We start from the raw sequence: 16412 nt of genomic DNA on the forward strand, positions 1-16412 counted from the left end.
TAATAACCATTGATCATTGCATCGATCCTTCGACCCTTGGCTCTTCTCACAAATTGAAAGATCGCTTTCTGTGTGGAATCACTGAATTTCCAATTTCGGACGCTCCCACTACTATGCGACACTTGTTGTTGACTTTATTCTGAACCAAAAAGAAATTAAAAACAACAACCATTGAATTGATCATCACCAAATTCAAGTTCAACCCGTGTGATCACAACTCTCACAACAACAACAACAACACTTCCACACAATTCAATCACCAACAACCCTACTCAACTCACCACTACTCCTCATCATCCATTCGACTCGAAAATTCGTGAGTTATTCCCGTTGTTGTTGATTCGTTGTCTTTTCAGCCATCATCAAGAAACTTTCAAAAAAAAAAATCACAATTCTCTTTGCCGCGTTTTTTCTATAGTGCAGTCATTCTCTCATCATCATCATCCGCGTTCAGTCCGTTACTGTACTACTCCTGGAACCAACAACAACAACAATTCACTACTACTGAAATTACAACAGCGGCGACGCTATACAACCAAGTTCCATACTTTATCTTCACCCACTTGTTGTATACAACAAAGAACTTCCACTACGACAATATTCACCGCGTGAATAGAGTTTTCTGAAAATCTCATCATCATCATCCAATATTACTACCTTTCAAAATGTGCTTTGGAGGAGGAGATAAAGCCCCAGCAAAACCTACTAGCAATGGAACAGGTACCACACCTCAAACACAAAATACACCAGCTGCTAAACCACCAAAGAAGATTTTGTTGGTAGGAGCAGGTGATAGCGGAAAGAGTATGTAACTTTTGTTTGTGTGTATATCCATAACTATTTGATTCATAATCTTATTGTGTTCTCGTTGTCAATTTGTTCATTTGCACTCATCATTCGTACGACAATGATCTGTTTTGATGATGGGCGGTGTCAATGATGAATATTCGTTATCTGTCCTCCTAAAATATCATCATCACGTAATTATGACTGGATCTCTCATGATTATTATTGTATGAACTGTTGTGATTCATTGTTCATTACCACTTCTTTTGAATGACATTCCCTTCACGTGAATCCTTGTTCATCTACGAACTCGTCTCTACTCTCCTTCATCACAATGACACTATTAACTTGTCAACACATCATCATTGCCTCTCCCAACAGGTACCATCTTTAAACAGATGAGACTCATTTACAACAATGGCTTCACGACAGAAGAGAAGACCAAGATTAAACCAATGATCTATGAAAACATTTTGCGTAATATGATGGTCCTCATTCAAGCAACCAAATCTCTCAACCTTCCTATTTCAACTGAAGAGAACAGACAACGAGCAGAAAAGATTGAAGGATTGGAACAAAAGATTTTGTTGACAACAGACAAAGTCTGGGATTCCAACTTGGCTCAAGACATTGCCGAGTTGTGGAAGGAACCAGCAATTCTCCAAGCAATGGCAAGAAGAAATGAATTCCAAATTGAAGATTCTGCCTCATACTACTTTGATAATTTAGATAGAATCGGAAAGGATGACTATATGCCAAGCGAAGAAGATGTAGTTAGAGCAAGAATCAAGACTACAGGTTTGATTGAACAACCTTTCACATTCAAGAATCTTCCATTCTGTATGATTGACGTGGGAGGACAAAGAACAGAAAGAAAAAAGTGGATTCACCATTTTCAAGGTGTTGACAGCATTCTCTTTGTTTGCTCATTGAGTGAGTTCGATCAAAAGTGTTACGAAGACGACAGCACAAACAGAATGAAGGAAAGTTTGTCTCTCTTTGGAGACTACATCAACTCCAAGTGGTTTGCTGATACACTAGTTTACTTACTTTTTAACAAGCATGATCTGTTTGTGTCCAAGATTAAGAACGGTTCTCGTTTGGCTGATACATTTGAGGAATATAAGGGACCTGAAAACGATCCTGATGCTGCTAAAGAATTTATCAAAGATATGTACAAAGAAAAGGACACTGAAAACAGATTGCGAGATGTGTTCTTTGTGACTGCATTAGACAAGGCAAATTTGAAAGAGCGTTTAGAACAGATTACATCTGACATCCTTTCAGCAGAGAATGATCTTTAATATTTTTGCTTTCCATTGTAGTATTACTTTGCATTATTTATGAACTTTAAGTTCCCTAATTTTTGCTCATCCCACATTTCCTAGAAATATTTATTTTCAACAAACCTGTCACGTATTGCACGCGTGACGGATTTTCTGTTCACTCCTTGTAACGTTTTCTAAATACACCCACAATATTTTCAAAAGACAAGTCAATATGTAACTAGTATGTGAAAGACATTCAACAAAATTGGAATATTTATTCGCTCAACAAAGCAATGGCTTTCTCAAGGGCTGCTTTCTTCTCTTCCACTGCTTTCTTTTTTGCTTCTTGACTTTGATAAAGCTTTTCTTGTTTAGCTAAAAGTTTTTCGAGATTCTTTTTGGCACTCTTGGTTATTTCTTGACCTGAAGCGTCCTTGGTTGGGATTCCTTTATCGTCGTACTCAGAATATTTGGATGCATATTCACCAGTTTTAAAAAGGTCTTGTGGAGCAATCAAAGACTTTTGATATTCTTCTTCTGCAGTTGCAAGAGCTGACTGTGCCTTTGAAACAGCGTCTTTCTTTGCCTGTTTTTTCTTTTTCAAGCTTTTCTTCACGTTCTCTCATAAGTTCTTCCTTATCAACAAGTTTCCATGTGATTGTGTCTTTCTTATCCTCCAATTTAATTCCTAACGTTGGAAGAACGTCATCTCTTAAAGCGTCACAGGCCTTGAGAATTCTCTGTTCCTTCTTGTCTTCCTTGTCTCTTGCAATACTTCTTATTTCTGCTCTGAATTCAGAAAGAGCGTTGATGATAGGAGTCACATTTGATTCATAATCATCGCTACCTGAAACTGGGAAACCAAAGGAATCTACACTATCGACAAGACCAAATACGTTAAGAATTCTTGTAATATAATAAGCCACTTGCTTCAAGAGCATAACTGATGGATATTGAGGAGCATCAGAAGCGTGTTGATCGCCTCCTTTCTTAATAAACTCGTTGTACTTGTCAACATTCTTCACTTCCAAATATGTATTTGTTTTCTTCACCAATTGTTGGAGATCAATCATTGAGGTTTTTGTGTCAAAGGAACTTCTTAAGGCCTTATCAATGGATAATTTCTTTTCACCCAAGAAGTTATTCAAGTCAAACTCTTCATTGCTCCATTTTTCAATAATTTTTCCTCCCTTATTGTTGTAATCTCTGAAAATGACCTTCAAATTACCAAAGAATTCTTGGAATTGCTTTTCTACGTTCTTAGCATACTCCATGCTATCAACCGAGTATTCCATTTCAGAATCAAAAGTACGGAAGAGGAACATGGTTCTGATTTGACGAGCAGTATAGTACTTGAGTGCTTCTCTAATTGTAATAAAGTTCTTCTTCGACTTGGACATGGACATTCCATTAATTGACAAGTGACCTGTGTGAAGGAAATAATTTACCCATTGTCTATTTCCAAGATATGCCTCTGATTGAGCGAGCTCATTGTCGTGATGAGGGAATTTCAAATCAATGCCTCCACAGTGAACGTCCAAAACTGGAGGATTTTCGGAAGTATTTCTTCCTGCAAGCTCGGCAGCTTTTTGAAGTGCGTAACAAGCCATTGCACTGCACTCAATGTGCCATCCAGGTCTACCCTTGCCCCATTTACTCTCATATTCAGGTTCTCCAGGTTGAGATAATTTCCACAATGCAAAATCTTTTTTAGATCTCTTTGTAATTTTCTTACTAGTTTGGGTCTCTCCCTCACCATCCAATAAACGATCTTCACAATTTGCACTCCATGGTTCTAATTTGGCATACACATGCTTTTGACTGTTTTGGAAAGCATCCACATCAAAGTAAACGCTTCCTTCGCTCTCATATGCAAAACCATTATCAATAATCTTTTGGATGAAATTAATAACTTCTGGAATATGTTCAGTCACTCTCACAAGCACGGTTGGTGGTTTCACTTGAAGTTGTTGCATATCTTCCCAAAAGAGTTTTTCGTAATATCTAGGAACAGACAAGAAATCTGGAGCAGAAACTTCATTTGAATCCAAGCCAGCTTCTTTCACTGCTTGAACGAGCAAATCTCTTTCCTGAGTAAGTTGATTCAAGGTAAGTTGTTTGCTCTTTTCCTTTTCAAGTTGATCGGCCTCCAATTTTTGTTTCAAATTCTTTAAGTAAGTCTCAAGCTTTGAGAGTGATTCGGATTTTGGAAGATTTGAAATCTTTTCTAAAAACTTGACAATGTTTTCTTCGAGACAAACTCTATTACTCTTCTTGATGATTTTATCATCAATATCGGTAATATTCTCAATATAAATAATATTAAAATTAAAATAGTCTTCCAAAATTCTACGGACAATATCAAATCCTACATAGGTACGAGCATGTCCCATATGACTCCAATCATAGACTGTCGGACCACAAGTATACCAAGTCAGAGTATTAGAATCGTCTTGCAAAACCAGCTTTTCCTTCTTCAAAGTTAAAGAGTTGAACACTTCAATACCCGTATCCCTTCCAGTGGGTGGAAACCATTCGGGTTGTTGAACGGAAGGGGTTTTGGATACTTGCGGTGAGGATGATGAATTTGATGACGAAAGCATATTGTTGTGATGGTGGTGATATTTTTTTTTGGTGCAAAAACTTTTTCCAAATCACCCAAGAAGCGATTAATGGAAATTCGAGTGACGAGTTTTCAATTACATTCATACAGTGCTTCCAAGATGAAGGATCGAGAAAAGAAATCAATATCTTGTGGGAGTGCGTCCATGAAATTTACAACGTTTAATGAAATCGATGGGATTACACATAATGGCATACAAACATATTTTGTTGAATTGACCAAACCTACCCAAAACCCAAAACCCAAACAACAACACAAACCCAAACCACTACTACAATCACCCAACAAATCAACCCGTCCAAACCAAGAACAATGTTTTTTGATAAGTAGTTGTTGAGATCAGACCCAAAAAAAGTATGTTTGCATGCCATTATCTGTCACCTCATAGTCATTGCAACATGATTTCAGAAATCCTTAATACATATATTTTGATCTTTTTATGTTTTATCTCTTTCGAATAATCAAATCAACATTTCATATTGCAACAACCTTATAATGAAAAATTTTTTTAGCAGAATAAGTTGGTCTTGATAGAATTCCATGACCAAGAACTAAGAATCTTATTGTCATGGAGTTTGGATGCATGAAAGTTGAATAGAAGAGAGACAAGAGTCATTGACGATCACGAAAGAATGATTAGAGTGATATCGTGAAATGAGGAAGATGATGATTTCCACCTTATTCGATTGTTGAATCAAAAATTACAAGATTTTGGTCTGGTTTTTCGTGTTCACATGCAACAAGTGAAATATTCAAGAAAGAACAAGAAGGAGGATCAATTTTAAAAAGATGAATATTCAGAAGAGAACTCTTCAACCACAAGACACATCAGACTAAACATCAGAGAATATGGAAAATGTTTCAAATTCCAGTCAAGAGATGGAAGATGAAGAAGTGGAAAGCAAAAGACACCACAATGAGGATGAATCGGATTCTGATGATTTACAAATTGGAGATTGTGATACAGAGGATGAATCTGAATTGGATGAAACCGATAATAGCATTATTGATCCATCACCAGAGTTTCCCATGTCTCATTCATCCAAATGTTCCAAATTCAAGACCATTGTCTTCTAAGGATGAACTTTTACCTGTTATGGTTTTCAAAGAGAATTCCAATTTGGTTTTTCATCCACTCTTATCCAAAAGTAAGAAAACTCTCGATGCACTCAAGAGAGAGATCAAACATCAATGCAATATTGTAGAGAACGACTTTTCCATGTGTTACAAGAGAAATGGAATGTGGTCGTTTCTGTGCAGCGATCCTTTAGTGGAATCCATGTTTCGATGGGCTTTGGTGAAATTGCAACAGAACTCTGAATTTGAATTGGAAATGAAAATTGTTTGAAAAGTAAATTAAACATTAAAATAAACAAAATGTGCATGTTGGAAATGTCTTTGTGATGTCTTTGAAGATAAGTTCAAAGATATAACGAGAGGTATAGAAAATGTTGTATCTTTACACAAAACGATACGCCAAGAATTCGGAGGAAAGAGATTGATGACCATGAAAGGAGAAATTTTGGGAACAACCTCTTCAATGGAACTAGTCATCGACACACAAAGAGAATACAAGCAAAGAAGAAGAGCAATGTCGCTGTTCCTAGTGACAACACCTCGACGACAAAATCTTTCGCAAAGTTACTCTCAAACAAAAAATTTTGTCTTTGGAACTTGTCAAAGCGATTTGACCCATTTAGAAATGTTGAATTTAAAGACAACAAAAAATTGAAACAACAATCTCGATCCTCGTCGTCACACACCATCATTCATAACCATCAACACGGATTGACCATTGTATTAAAACACAGCCTCAAACAATCATCGAGTGGATTATCATCATGCCAAAGGAAGAAACTAAAAAGGTGGAATCCATCTGCCACGACATGATCATCACTCGTACAAGAAAGACACAAAAATGTCCCAGTTGTTTCGGACAGGGCAAGTCTTCTTGTCCTCACGCTAGAATGATATGCTCCACACTCAATATTAAACAACGTTCCTATCCAATTCTTCCCTCTTGGTTTAAGAGAGAATTTGACAAACTTGAACCAAATATGACATTGGCTGATTTAAAGAACGAAATGAAACTTAAATGTTCCATTTGTAAGGATATTGAATTGTCATATGAAAGAGATGGCTTGAAATCATTTCTTGCAAGTGATGATTGTGTGATCGTCATGATTCAGTATTTTGAAAATCAAAGAGGACGTGATCCAACTTTTCAACCAACCTTTTATATAAGCGAGAGAATCATCATTGAATGAAATAATAATATCGAGTACTTTTCAAAACAACTACCAATCCATCCTTCAAAATCTGGATTATTCAAATTTGATGAGGGTTGTAAATTTGTCTAAATAGGTATTGTATCTACGTCGTCAAACTGTATCTATCAGCCATTGAATTAAATTTGAAAGTTTTTAATTGATTGTACAAGAAGAACAGTTTCAATCCTGTTCATCTTTTTTACACATGTCCTCACCTCGTAATTACAAATTCAAGCAAATAACTTGTTACAAAGTAAATCCAGAGATCTTTTGTTTCTTGGGTTGTCAAACAACACCTTTTTGTCTTCAAGATTATTTACATGAAATTCAAAAGCGCTCGACATGGAATAAATATCTGAAAGACACACTTCACTCCTAGTTTCACCATAACGAAGCAGAATGAAATGCAAAGCTTTTTTCATTTCAGCAATCCATCTCGCCTCCTTGCTTTCAAATCTTGAAGTGCCACAATATTTCACAAAAAGTGTGAGCACTTGATCGTCTGCTTCTTCGACATGGGTGATGATGTTCATTAAAAGTGTCACTGAATAACGTTGCTTGGCGTACTGGGAGAAGACATTCATTACATCGGAAATGGTCTTGTCATAATCTCTGTCACCGACAAATACATTAACTTTGAACTTTCTGGAGTAAGAACTGGATGTAGCTTTTTGTGAATTGGTGAGCTTCCTTGATCTTGGAGGAGACGAAAATCTGGAGACAAATGAAGAAAACCATGATTGATTTTCAGTTTGAGAATCTTCTTCCATGACCTCTTTAATCTCATTGACAACATCTTGGATTTTGTCCACTCTTTGTTCGATTGATGTTAATCGATGATCTAATTGTTCAATTTTCTTGTCAAGTCTTTCGAGAGTGGAGTTCATCGTCGAGATGATTGTTTCGATCGAAGGTTGATCCAAAGTTTGGGTCTTGTTGGGTAGAGATGTTCGTGAATTCATTTTTTTTCGGTGTCACTTGTCTGATTTCACACACAACCAAAAATATTCTCCTTCGGTTTTATCATTTTCCACAAGCTGTATTTTATCAAGACTGCTCGTAAAGAATTCAAACTTGGCACAATTTGAGAATTCGGATCCCAATTGCAACGAATCATTCTTATTGCCATAACGATACAACAAGAAGATAATCTTCTTTCCCTTATTTACAAATTCAAGAGCCTCCTTGCTTTGAAAACGAGAGCTTCCACAATACTTGGGATACAATACCAAATCATGGGTACTTGCCTCAACCGATGAAATGATATTGTTGTTCTCTGTCATGACAAATCGTTCACGAAGAGCCAATTTTGAAACTTTTTCAAGAATGGCATTTGTCATGGTTTGATAATCTGGACAATGGAAGATATCAAAGGAGAGTGTTCCAAAAACCTTTTCTTGCTTCAGGTGAAATGTGAACTCCCCAGAAGGTATTTATGGAGGAAAGAACGCCTTGTTGTTGTGAATTTCTTGTTGTTGGAGGTTTTACAATTTCCTTGATTTGAGTGATTTCTTGACACATGTCTTGAAATTGTTGATCGTGTGTATTTAACCTTTCCTCAGAATGTGATATTTTCTTATTCAACTCTTTCATATGTATTCTTTCAAGAACAATTAGTTGACGTTCCAATTTTGAATAATCGTTTCGCAAGGATGTGTTGAGAGAGAGGAGAGATTCCACACTGGTTCGAAGATTTTCAATTTAATGCTTTTGCTCTTCAATGACGTTTTTGAGTTGACTCAATTGCTCCTCTTGACGTTGGGTTTGAATTTTGAGAAAAAAGGGGTGAAATTAACTCCACCACCAAATATGAAGAGATTGAAGCCTCTCTCAACGCCATGCAACAAATGAAACGATCGACTCGAATGGATCTTGGTTTGATGGAAGCAAAGAATTTATTTCAGACACAAGAATTGAAAGGACCTTCACGAAGAGTGGTTATTATTCTCACTGATGGTGTTCCCGATGATGAGCAGAAGGCTATTCATGCGAGTGATGAATTGAAGATTGTGTTCGATGTGGATGTGATGTGTTTGGGAGTCGGGGAGTATGTCAATGAAAAGATTATAAAATTACTTGCCTCATCAGATGATATGGGAGGATGTGTGAGTCAATGGGATGATGTGAAAGACACGATCGAAGAGTTGATGGGACTTTCCAGTCAAAAGAGAGACACCATTCGAGTGAGTGCTAAAATCTTGAATCGTCCTGTAGCCATTGGACAACCTGTCAAATTCCAAGTCACATTGATCAACAGGTCTTCAGAGTGTGTCCCAAAAAACAGTACTTTCAAATTCCTCAATCAATATTTTGATTTATGTCGTCATGTCATTCCATCAGATATCAATGAGGATGGAAAGTATACCTTTGAAATCGAATTAGAGACTTTAGACAATGTATCTATCCATGAACTTGAAGAAACCATCCCATTTGAAATATTGAACCCTAAAAAAGTTCCACTCATGAAAGGAGCTGTCACTATTTGGGTGAGTGATTTTTGTGGCAGTCTCATCTCTTACCTCCCCCAAGATGTTCCAATGTTGAATATTGGCTTATTCGGTACCCATGGGCAGGAAAGAGTAGTTTCTTCAATTGTGTTTATACTCTATTGGAAGGAAGTGTGGTTACGAGCAATCAATTCTCAACTCTTGCTATTGCTGCCAACACTGGAAATCACGTAACCACCAAAATGTGTCGTTACAATCTTCCCAAAATATTTGAACATGATCCACAACTCTCCAAATTGAGATACGTCTTGTGGGACACTTATGGACTCACCAGTGAAACCTATAACAACAATGAGTTTAATTTATTCGTTGAGGGAAGACTTCCACATGAATATGAAATGAATTCCGTAACACAACTTCCCAACAATCAAAACTTTACTTGTGTGGATGAACCTCAACGAAAGATTCATTCCATCCTATTTGTGGTTGCTCAAGGTGATCGTGGTGATAGGGAATTGATGAACAGGTTGAGGGAAATGTTCCTTGAGGCTTTAAAAGCTTCATTGCAACCTTTGGTGGTGATTTCCAAGATTGATGAGGTTGCTGCAAATGAAGATTTGGAAACACTTAAAAATAACATTGCCCAGCAGATTGGAGCACCAAGACATTCGATTTTCACAACTGAGAATTATCATGGTAATGATCCAAAAAGAAGATTTGATATTGATAAGAATACTTATATGATCCTTGAAGCTGCTATTCGTCAGGGAGAACTTTATTTGAAATCTTCTAGAAACCGTGAATCGTATTAATAAATTACAATTTCCAATCTGTCAAATGTCAATGCAAGTAAACTTTAGATCAGCAAAAAAAATGCACCACGTGAATTGAGTCGTCATTATGGCAACACCAACAATCACAAGATTTGGTTTGTAATATTTAGTCACACTCCAAGACGGTTTCGATTAATCTACATTTGGCTTCGTGAGAAATTGAATACCATGAGGATGAACACTAAAAACCTCCCCAAATTATCGGAAATAACTATCGCTTCGAACTATTTAGCGGAAGGCATTCGATGTTGTGATAATTATTATTTTGATGATGTATTATATTCCCCTTCTTTCTTATCCAATACAAATCCCTCTTATTTTACACCTGCTCAAGTCTGTGAACAAGTCACAAACAGTTTTCATGGAAATCATCATTGTGTGTTGGTGTTCATTGATGAAAAGAATGATCAAGAAGATGAGGCAAGAGATGAGGAAATTCTCGAAGGTTTACGTGTTTTGCAGCAATATCGAGAAAAATCAGAGATTTATGGTCTCTTTCTTCGACCTGGCACTCGTCTCTGGAAGACATGTTCTGAAGTTAATTATTTTACTGCCTTCTCTTTGAAAAACGATTTGCAAACAACAAGTAACATTTTAGAGGCCGTCTGTTTTGGAACGACTCAAAATTTGTTTGAGAGACAAGAAGTTAAAAGCAAGTTTCGCATTAAATTGCCAATGTGCGATAGAGAGAAAGCTGTATTTCAGATACTTTTGAAAAGCGAAAGAACCAGAACTTTAAGTTTGACATTTTTTGAGAATGAAATGTTTCATGCTTTTTCGGTCAATTATCATGTGAATGCTCATGAAAATAAGTGTTTTGAGCTGTCGATGTCTCTTAAAAAACAGTGGCATTCCTGTGAGTTTTTAAGGTACATCATTTGGGATGCTGATACTAAAGTTGTGATGGACGAAGGACAATTAAGATTTATGACATGTGACATGGTGTCTGAATCTGTGTATAACTGTCTGAAGGAAAACCTATTGAAGATTGGAATACTTACAGGAAATGATTCAGAAGGTCTTTTTGTGAATAGATTTTATTCATTGATTGACAGCATCACGAACGAGCACCTAAACAAAAGAAACCTTCTATATCGCCTTTCTTGGAACGCTTTTGACAGTATTCAACAATTTGTATCTTCTTGTGTGAAATTCATTGGTTATGAATTGGGATCAGATAATGACACAGAGATTGGGCAGGTCATTTCGATGGTTGATGTCATTGTGTTTTATCCAAAAGTCTATCGATATCAATATTTTACAAAACGAATACTTGAAGCTTTTCAAAAACAATCAAAACCTTGTGTGATTGCCCTTCCATTTGGAATCAAGCGTGATGATCGAGAGGAAGAAGTTGTGAAACGAGAAGCCATTGAAATACCTTCATTAATGAATGATCCAATGAGCACATGTACTGATTTTGAATTGGATCAAGTATTTCTTAAAGTAGTGGAAGAAGTTGTCAAAAAAGTGAACCGTCAGCAAACCTTGATGAAAAGAATGGAATTGATGGTATGTGTTATCATATTGTCATTTGCTTTTCTTCTCCAGATGAATTCCAAGAATTGGTAGCAAAAAACACAAAATGATGGAAATTCTCCAAAAAGTAGTCGTAGTAGATCCACCCAACAATAAAAAAAATGCGCCAACTTCAGTTAAAGGTCAAGCTCTCCGTTTTACCTCACGATATGATCATGGAAATCATCTCGTATTTACCTTCCTATTTTTTATTTCATATTTCCATGCGGAATATATGGGAAGGAGTTTTTGGATCGTCCATGTCCGTGTTAGGGACAAGAGAGGATCAGATGGAGCAGCATGATGATGAAAATAGGGTAATCTCAAAAGCATCTATACGAAATTGCAATACACTTTTCGATGAAATATTGATGGAAAGACTTTGTAAAAAATTGTATAATCATGAACACAAATTCGGGTTATCCACTCCATTGTCAATAATTCAAATAATTTATATCATCATGGAAACAATTTGTAAAAAATTTGTAATGAATAATCCACATGTATCTGATGATTGTAATAATATCGAAACTATTTGCAAAGTGTTGAGAATGTCTCTTGAATTGTCAAAAACAGTATTTATTCAGAAATTACATCTTGAAAGTTATTCATTTATGAATACAACGGATGAGCAACGAAAAAAGCAATTTCATCTTGTTGAGGAGACGTTCAAAAATTCACAATGGAGCTATCAAGAACTACATTTTCTTCATGAATTTTCGTGCCGATTTGGCTATGTTTTTTTATTAAGCGAAGATGCAACTCAGAGTAGACGAACATGGAAAAGCCCGTTAATAGCCACTTCGGAAACATCACATGCACCCACCATGGAGATTAGCTTTAACATTATCAAAGATGAACCATTTAACACAAACGTACTCAGTATTTTTAACTTATTTGAGCTGATAAACGACAGTCAACAGCAGTTGATGAATAAGTTGTTAAAATATGCGAACAAGTGTGTGAAAATTCGAGGACATATTTATCTCTCAAAAACGAACTTAAGGTTACCAAGATCTGATCCGCACATTCGATCAGTAATTTTGGAAATTTTCCCACAATTTACAAATACAATTGAGTGTACCAAAGATAAGAGGGAGATTATGGAAGTAGCGGAAGAATTAATGTTACATTTTATTTCGTTCGCAAGAAATATCAACAATTATAACAGGCCGATTGAAAGAGAAATCATGTTGCAAATTTTTTGGTTTCCAGGTAGGTGATAATATGCTTTGTATTACTTTTCCCTCACACCATTTTGCATTATCGCACTAATACAGCACTGCACCAAAAGAGCACATTGAAATGCATCACTACTCGAAAAGATATATTCTATCGATTGCGTGTTTATCTTTTGCATTTGTCACCTGCTTCTATTGATTCCATAGCAGCTATGGAGGTGACTTGTATTCCATCTTGTCGAAAAATCAAGCTCACACTTATTCCAACAATAATTCCCATTTTTTTAAAGAACATTTGCTTGATAGCACTCATTTGTGCATGCTCAAAGTTAAATGATTTCCTGATGCATAAGTATCTCAAAGAAAATATGAATTATGAACATTTTTTTTCATGCTGGCTGTTTTGGTCAACATTTCTTGCAATTATGGCAATGATCGTCATTGGATATAAAGCATTCATAGACGCATGCTATTCCTTGTACACAACCAAAGAGTTTGAAATACGAATGACGAATCGATGACAACACACAATATACACAACAATCAAGCTACCAGACGCAATCACACCCATTGCATTTCTTGAGTTTCTTGTTGACTTGCAGTCAAGTTTTTATGATAATTCGTTTTCTTGGTCTTCTCAAGCTTGCATTCTCGAATTGAAAGGCGCAAAAAATTTTGTTTCACCCAAACGCAACCTTTCAATTTTTTGGTCTCATGGAGGAGTGTTGTCACAAGTTTGAAACACACAAAAAATTGTCTCCTCCTCCTCTCATTCTGTCATCACACTACTGATCATCATTGATCATCATCATCAAACCAATTAATTGAACAAACAGTATTATATTGAATCATCACACATGCCAGCACACGGTCGACCCAAAAAAACCTCCAAATGTCCATGTTGCTTTGCGAGAGATCTTCCTTGCTGTCCTCATTCAGTAGACATTTGTAAATACCTTGAATATGACGACGAACCGTATCCAGTGTTTTCGAATATTCGAGAAGGTTTAAGATGTTTGACCGAGTTGGACTGGGAAGAATTTAATGACGAGTTTTGTCCATTTCTAAACTCAGAATTTGAAAGACTTTAACTTGCTTTCGAGCATTCTGAAGAGGATATCGAGAGATCACGAGCAGGAGAAGACCAACCATGGCAAAAGATGGTATCTGTCATGCATCAATCATCGTTTTCCATGGTGATTCGAGATCATTTTGGTCGACCTATGAAACCTTCACATCCTTTGTACTCGAAGAAAACAATTCATCGTTTTCATGGTTGTCGAACGGTCTGTCGTTCTGCACCACAGAAACGTTCGACTTCTGAAAGGAATGCACAACATACCAACGCTTACACTCACCAACTATTGATATCATGTCAATCAACAGGACAAGTACCTTTAACCTCACCACTGAGATCCATTTCATCATCTTTATCACGAAGTTCTGAACATGCTGATCGTTCTGGACATGAGGATCCAATGAAAAAAGTGAATGATCAGGAAAGGAATGAACTTGTTGTAGAAGGTCGTTCCACAGCTCAAGTTTCACAAGAAACTCAAACAGCCCAGCCTGTCGTGAATGGTCAGGAAGTAGAGGTGATTTTGGATGACGATGATGATGATGTGATATTTATCAAGCAGGTGGTACAAGAAAGAATGGAAAGAACGTTTATTGAACCATTTAAACTCCCATTCAAAGTTTCTATCAAATTTCGGATGAATTATCCCAATCATTGTCGTTTGTTATTTCATCCAGAATTGAATGTGACAACTTTGACATCTTTGGATGTTTTGAAGAAAACAATAATCCATGAATGCGCATTTAAGAATGTGGATTGTTTTGAATTAAAGTACATGAGAGACAATGAACTGTCTTGTCTGACGAATGATCATTTAGTTCGAAGTATGGTCAATTGGATTAAATTGCAATTTCAGAAGAAGAAAGATTTTGAACCTGAGATTGAAATGAATGTCATTGTACCTTCTTTACCTGTATTGAACACCAATCAAACATCTACTCATAAGTGATTAACTTATACCATTTTCCAAAGAGAGTGGTTATTTTTCATATGTTATTGAGGTAAAACTTTTAAGGTTATTATTCCCTTATTGTGATTGTTGTTGAATTTGATCATTGAACTCATTTATTCTTGTTCATTCTTTAATACATAAGCCTATCGAGAAGCCCATCGAAATTATAATAAATTTATAAAATTACAAATTAGTTTGTAAAGTATATTGGCTGGTGGTCTGTTTTGATTCTCATTGCCAGGTTGTTCCATTTATTTGTACACAAATATTCAATGCATAACCCCAAAACACAAAATTTGGTGTTCCATAAAAACAGAAGTGGTATTACAAAAAAGAAAGAGTAGAAACAACAAAACAAACAAATTATTTTAATAAGAAATATTCAAGACTATAGTGAGCTGGATTTAAAATAACATGCTCCTCTGTATGGCAGACAAAGCAAGACACGAAATCTTCCAATGAAGATACTTCCGCCAACATTGATATGTTCTAAACTTAGTGAAGGGCATGAATGTTTCGATTGTAAACAATTAAAGAGTTTGGTTGAGCTTGAATAAAGTCAATTGACAAAATATGCAGAAAATCCCACAAACACCGGACCTTTATCAAGGTTTGGAGAGACCACAAACCCATTTGTTCCTTTAAATTAACCAAAAGATTCTTATTGTTTACGTCTTCGAAACATTGAGGATCGATTATCTGGCAACAAGAGTTCATGAAGAAAGAGCAGTATTTTTGTAGCCTGTTCTTTGGACATTCCTGTCTTGGATGATAGATACAACTTGCAAAACAAATAAAATCCTTGTGAAACTGCTTTCTTTAAACGTTCACCGATTTCCATTTTCTATATCCAATTAGGGAAATTTAAAATTAGTAGTTGCTTCATTATTAGTTTTGTTGGAGAAGCATGATCCAATTACGTCACTCTCTTTGGGAGGTAATGCATGTTCTGAATGTTGTTTTGGCTTTTCATTTTCAAAACTTAAATTGTTTTCCTCAGCAAATGATGAGTCGAAACCACCAAATTCGTTTGATGACGGATGAAAGTGGGATCCTCTTTTTCATTTGTTGAAATGATGTTTGTCGATGTTGTACTTGGAAAATCATCATCAAAATCACGATTTTGTTGTTGCTTCAACTGGACATCCACATCAGAAACAGTGAAATCCTTTAGAGCATTAATTTGTTGAGGCATTTTTTTTAATTTCAACAAATTAAGATTGAATTAAGATAAAAAAAAATGAGCATTTGAGTAATCCAACGATTAAAATCGATTCGAGAAATCTGAGTTTATTCTACTACACGCACATAGGATACACCAAACATCTTAGCATCAATCTACCAACTCCTATTTCTCTCACCTGGCAATGAACCTATCGGTGGCCTTTCATGACTCACATCGACCTTTGCAATTCCCAGTAGCAAAAAAATTTGTTCGTCGGTTTCTAGTCCAAGC

At 36.1% G+C, this 16412-nt stretch overlaps 8 protein-coding genes across 8 annotated transcripts; 5 read left to right on the forward strand and 3 right to left on the reverse strand.

Moving 5' to 3' along the window:
• Positions 1–665: 665 nt before the first annotated feature.
• On the forward strand, positions 666–2090 carry FDP41_007974 (uncharacterized protein; the record flags this gene model as incomplete). The annotated part of the gene is made up of 2 exons (XM_044711777.1): positions 666–804; positions 1168–2090. 2 exons carry the CDS (start codon positions 666–668, stop codon positions 2088–2090), a joined length of 1062 nt encoding a protein of 353 aa, XP_044568772.1.
• Positions 2091–2545: 455 nt separating this feature from the next.
• On the reverse strand, positions 2546–4657 carry FDP41_007975 (uncharacterized protein; the record flags this gene model as incomplete). The annotated part of the gene is made up of 1 exon (XM_044711778.1): positions 2546–4657. The coding sequence occupies one exon, from the start codon at positions 4655–4657 to the stop codon at positions 2546–2548; it is 2112 nt and encodes a 703-aa protein (XP_044568773.1).
• Positions 4658–5526: 869 nt separating this feature from the next.
• On the forward strand, positions 5527–5754 carry FDP41_007976 (uncharacterized protein; the record flags this gene model as incomplete). The annotated part of the gene is made up of 1 exon (XM_044711779.1): positions 5527–5754. The coding sequence occupies one exon, from the start codon at positions 5527–5529 to the stop codon at positions 5752–5754; it is 228 nt and encodes a 75-aa protein (XP_044568774.1).
• A 1423-nt stretch (positions 5755–7177) lies between these two features.
• On the reverse strand, positions 7178–7909 carry FDP41_007977 (uncharacterized protein; the record flags this gene model as incomplete). Its single annotated transcript, XM_044711780.1, has 1 exon — positions 7178–7909. The coding sequence occupies one exon, from the start codon at positions 7907–7909 to the stop codon at positions 7178–7180; it is 732 nt and encodes a 243-aa protein (XP_044568775.1).
• Positions 7910–7921: 12 nt separating this feature from the next.
• FDP41_007978 (uncharacterized protein) lies at positions 7922–8287 on the reverse strand (the record flags this gene model as incomplete). The annotated part of the gene is made up of 1 exon (XM_044711781.1): positions 7922–8287. One exon carries the CDS (start codon positions 8285–8287, stop codon positions 7922–7924), a length of 366 nt encoding a protein of 121 aa, XP_044568776.1.
• Positions 8288–8785: 498 nt separating this feature from the next.
• FDP41_007979 (uncharacterized protein) lies at positions 8786–10206 on the forward strand (the record flags this gene model as incomplete). The annotated part of the gene is made up of 2 exons (XM_044711782.1): positions 8786–9433; positions 9526–10206. The coding sequence occupies 2 exons, from the start codon at positions 8786–8788 to the stop codon at positions 10204–10206; spliced, it is 1329 nt and encodes a 442-aa protein (XP_044568777.1).
• Positions 10207–10395: 189 nt separating this feature from the next.
• On the forward strand, positions 10396–13447 carry FDP41_007980 (uncharacterized protein; the record flags this gene model as incomplete). Its single annotated transcript, XM_044711784.1, has 3 exons — positions 10396–11739; positions 11883–12960; positions 13026–13447. The coding sequence occupies 3 exons, from the start codon at positions 10396–10398 to the stop codon at positions 13445–13447; spliced, it is 2844 nt and encodes a 947-aa protein (XP_044568778.1).
• Positions 13448–14098: 651 nt separating this feature from the next.
• FDP41_007981 (uncharacterized protein) lies at positions 14099–14953 on the forward strand (the record flags this gene model as incomplete). The annotated part of the gene is made up of 1 exon (XM_044711785.1): positions 14099–14953. The coding sequence occupies one exon, from the start codon at positions 14099–14101 to the stop codon at positions 14951–14953; it is 855 nt and encodes a 284-aa protein (XP_044568779.1).
• Between the last annotated feature and the right edge of the window lie 1459 nt (positions 14954–16412).

This window comes from Naegleria fowleri (assembly GCF_008403515.1).
Source record: "Naegleria fowleri strain ATCC 30894 chromosome Unknown tig4, whole genome shotgun sequence".
NCBI classification, from domain to species: domain Eukaryota; phylum Heterolobosea; class Eutetramitea; order Acrasida; family Naegleriidae; genus Naegleria; species Naegleria fowleri.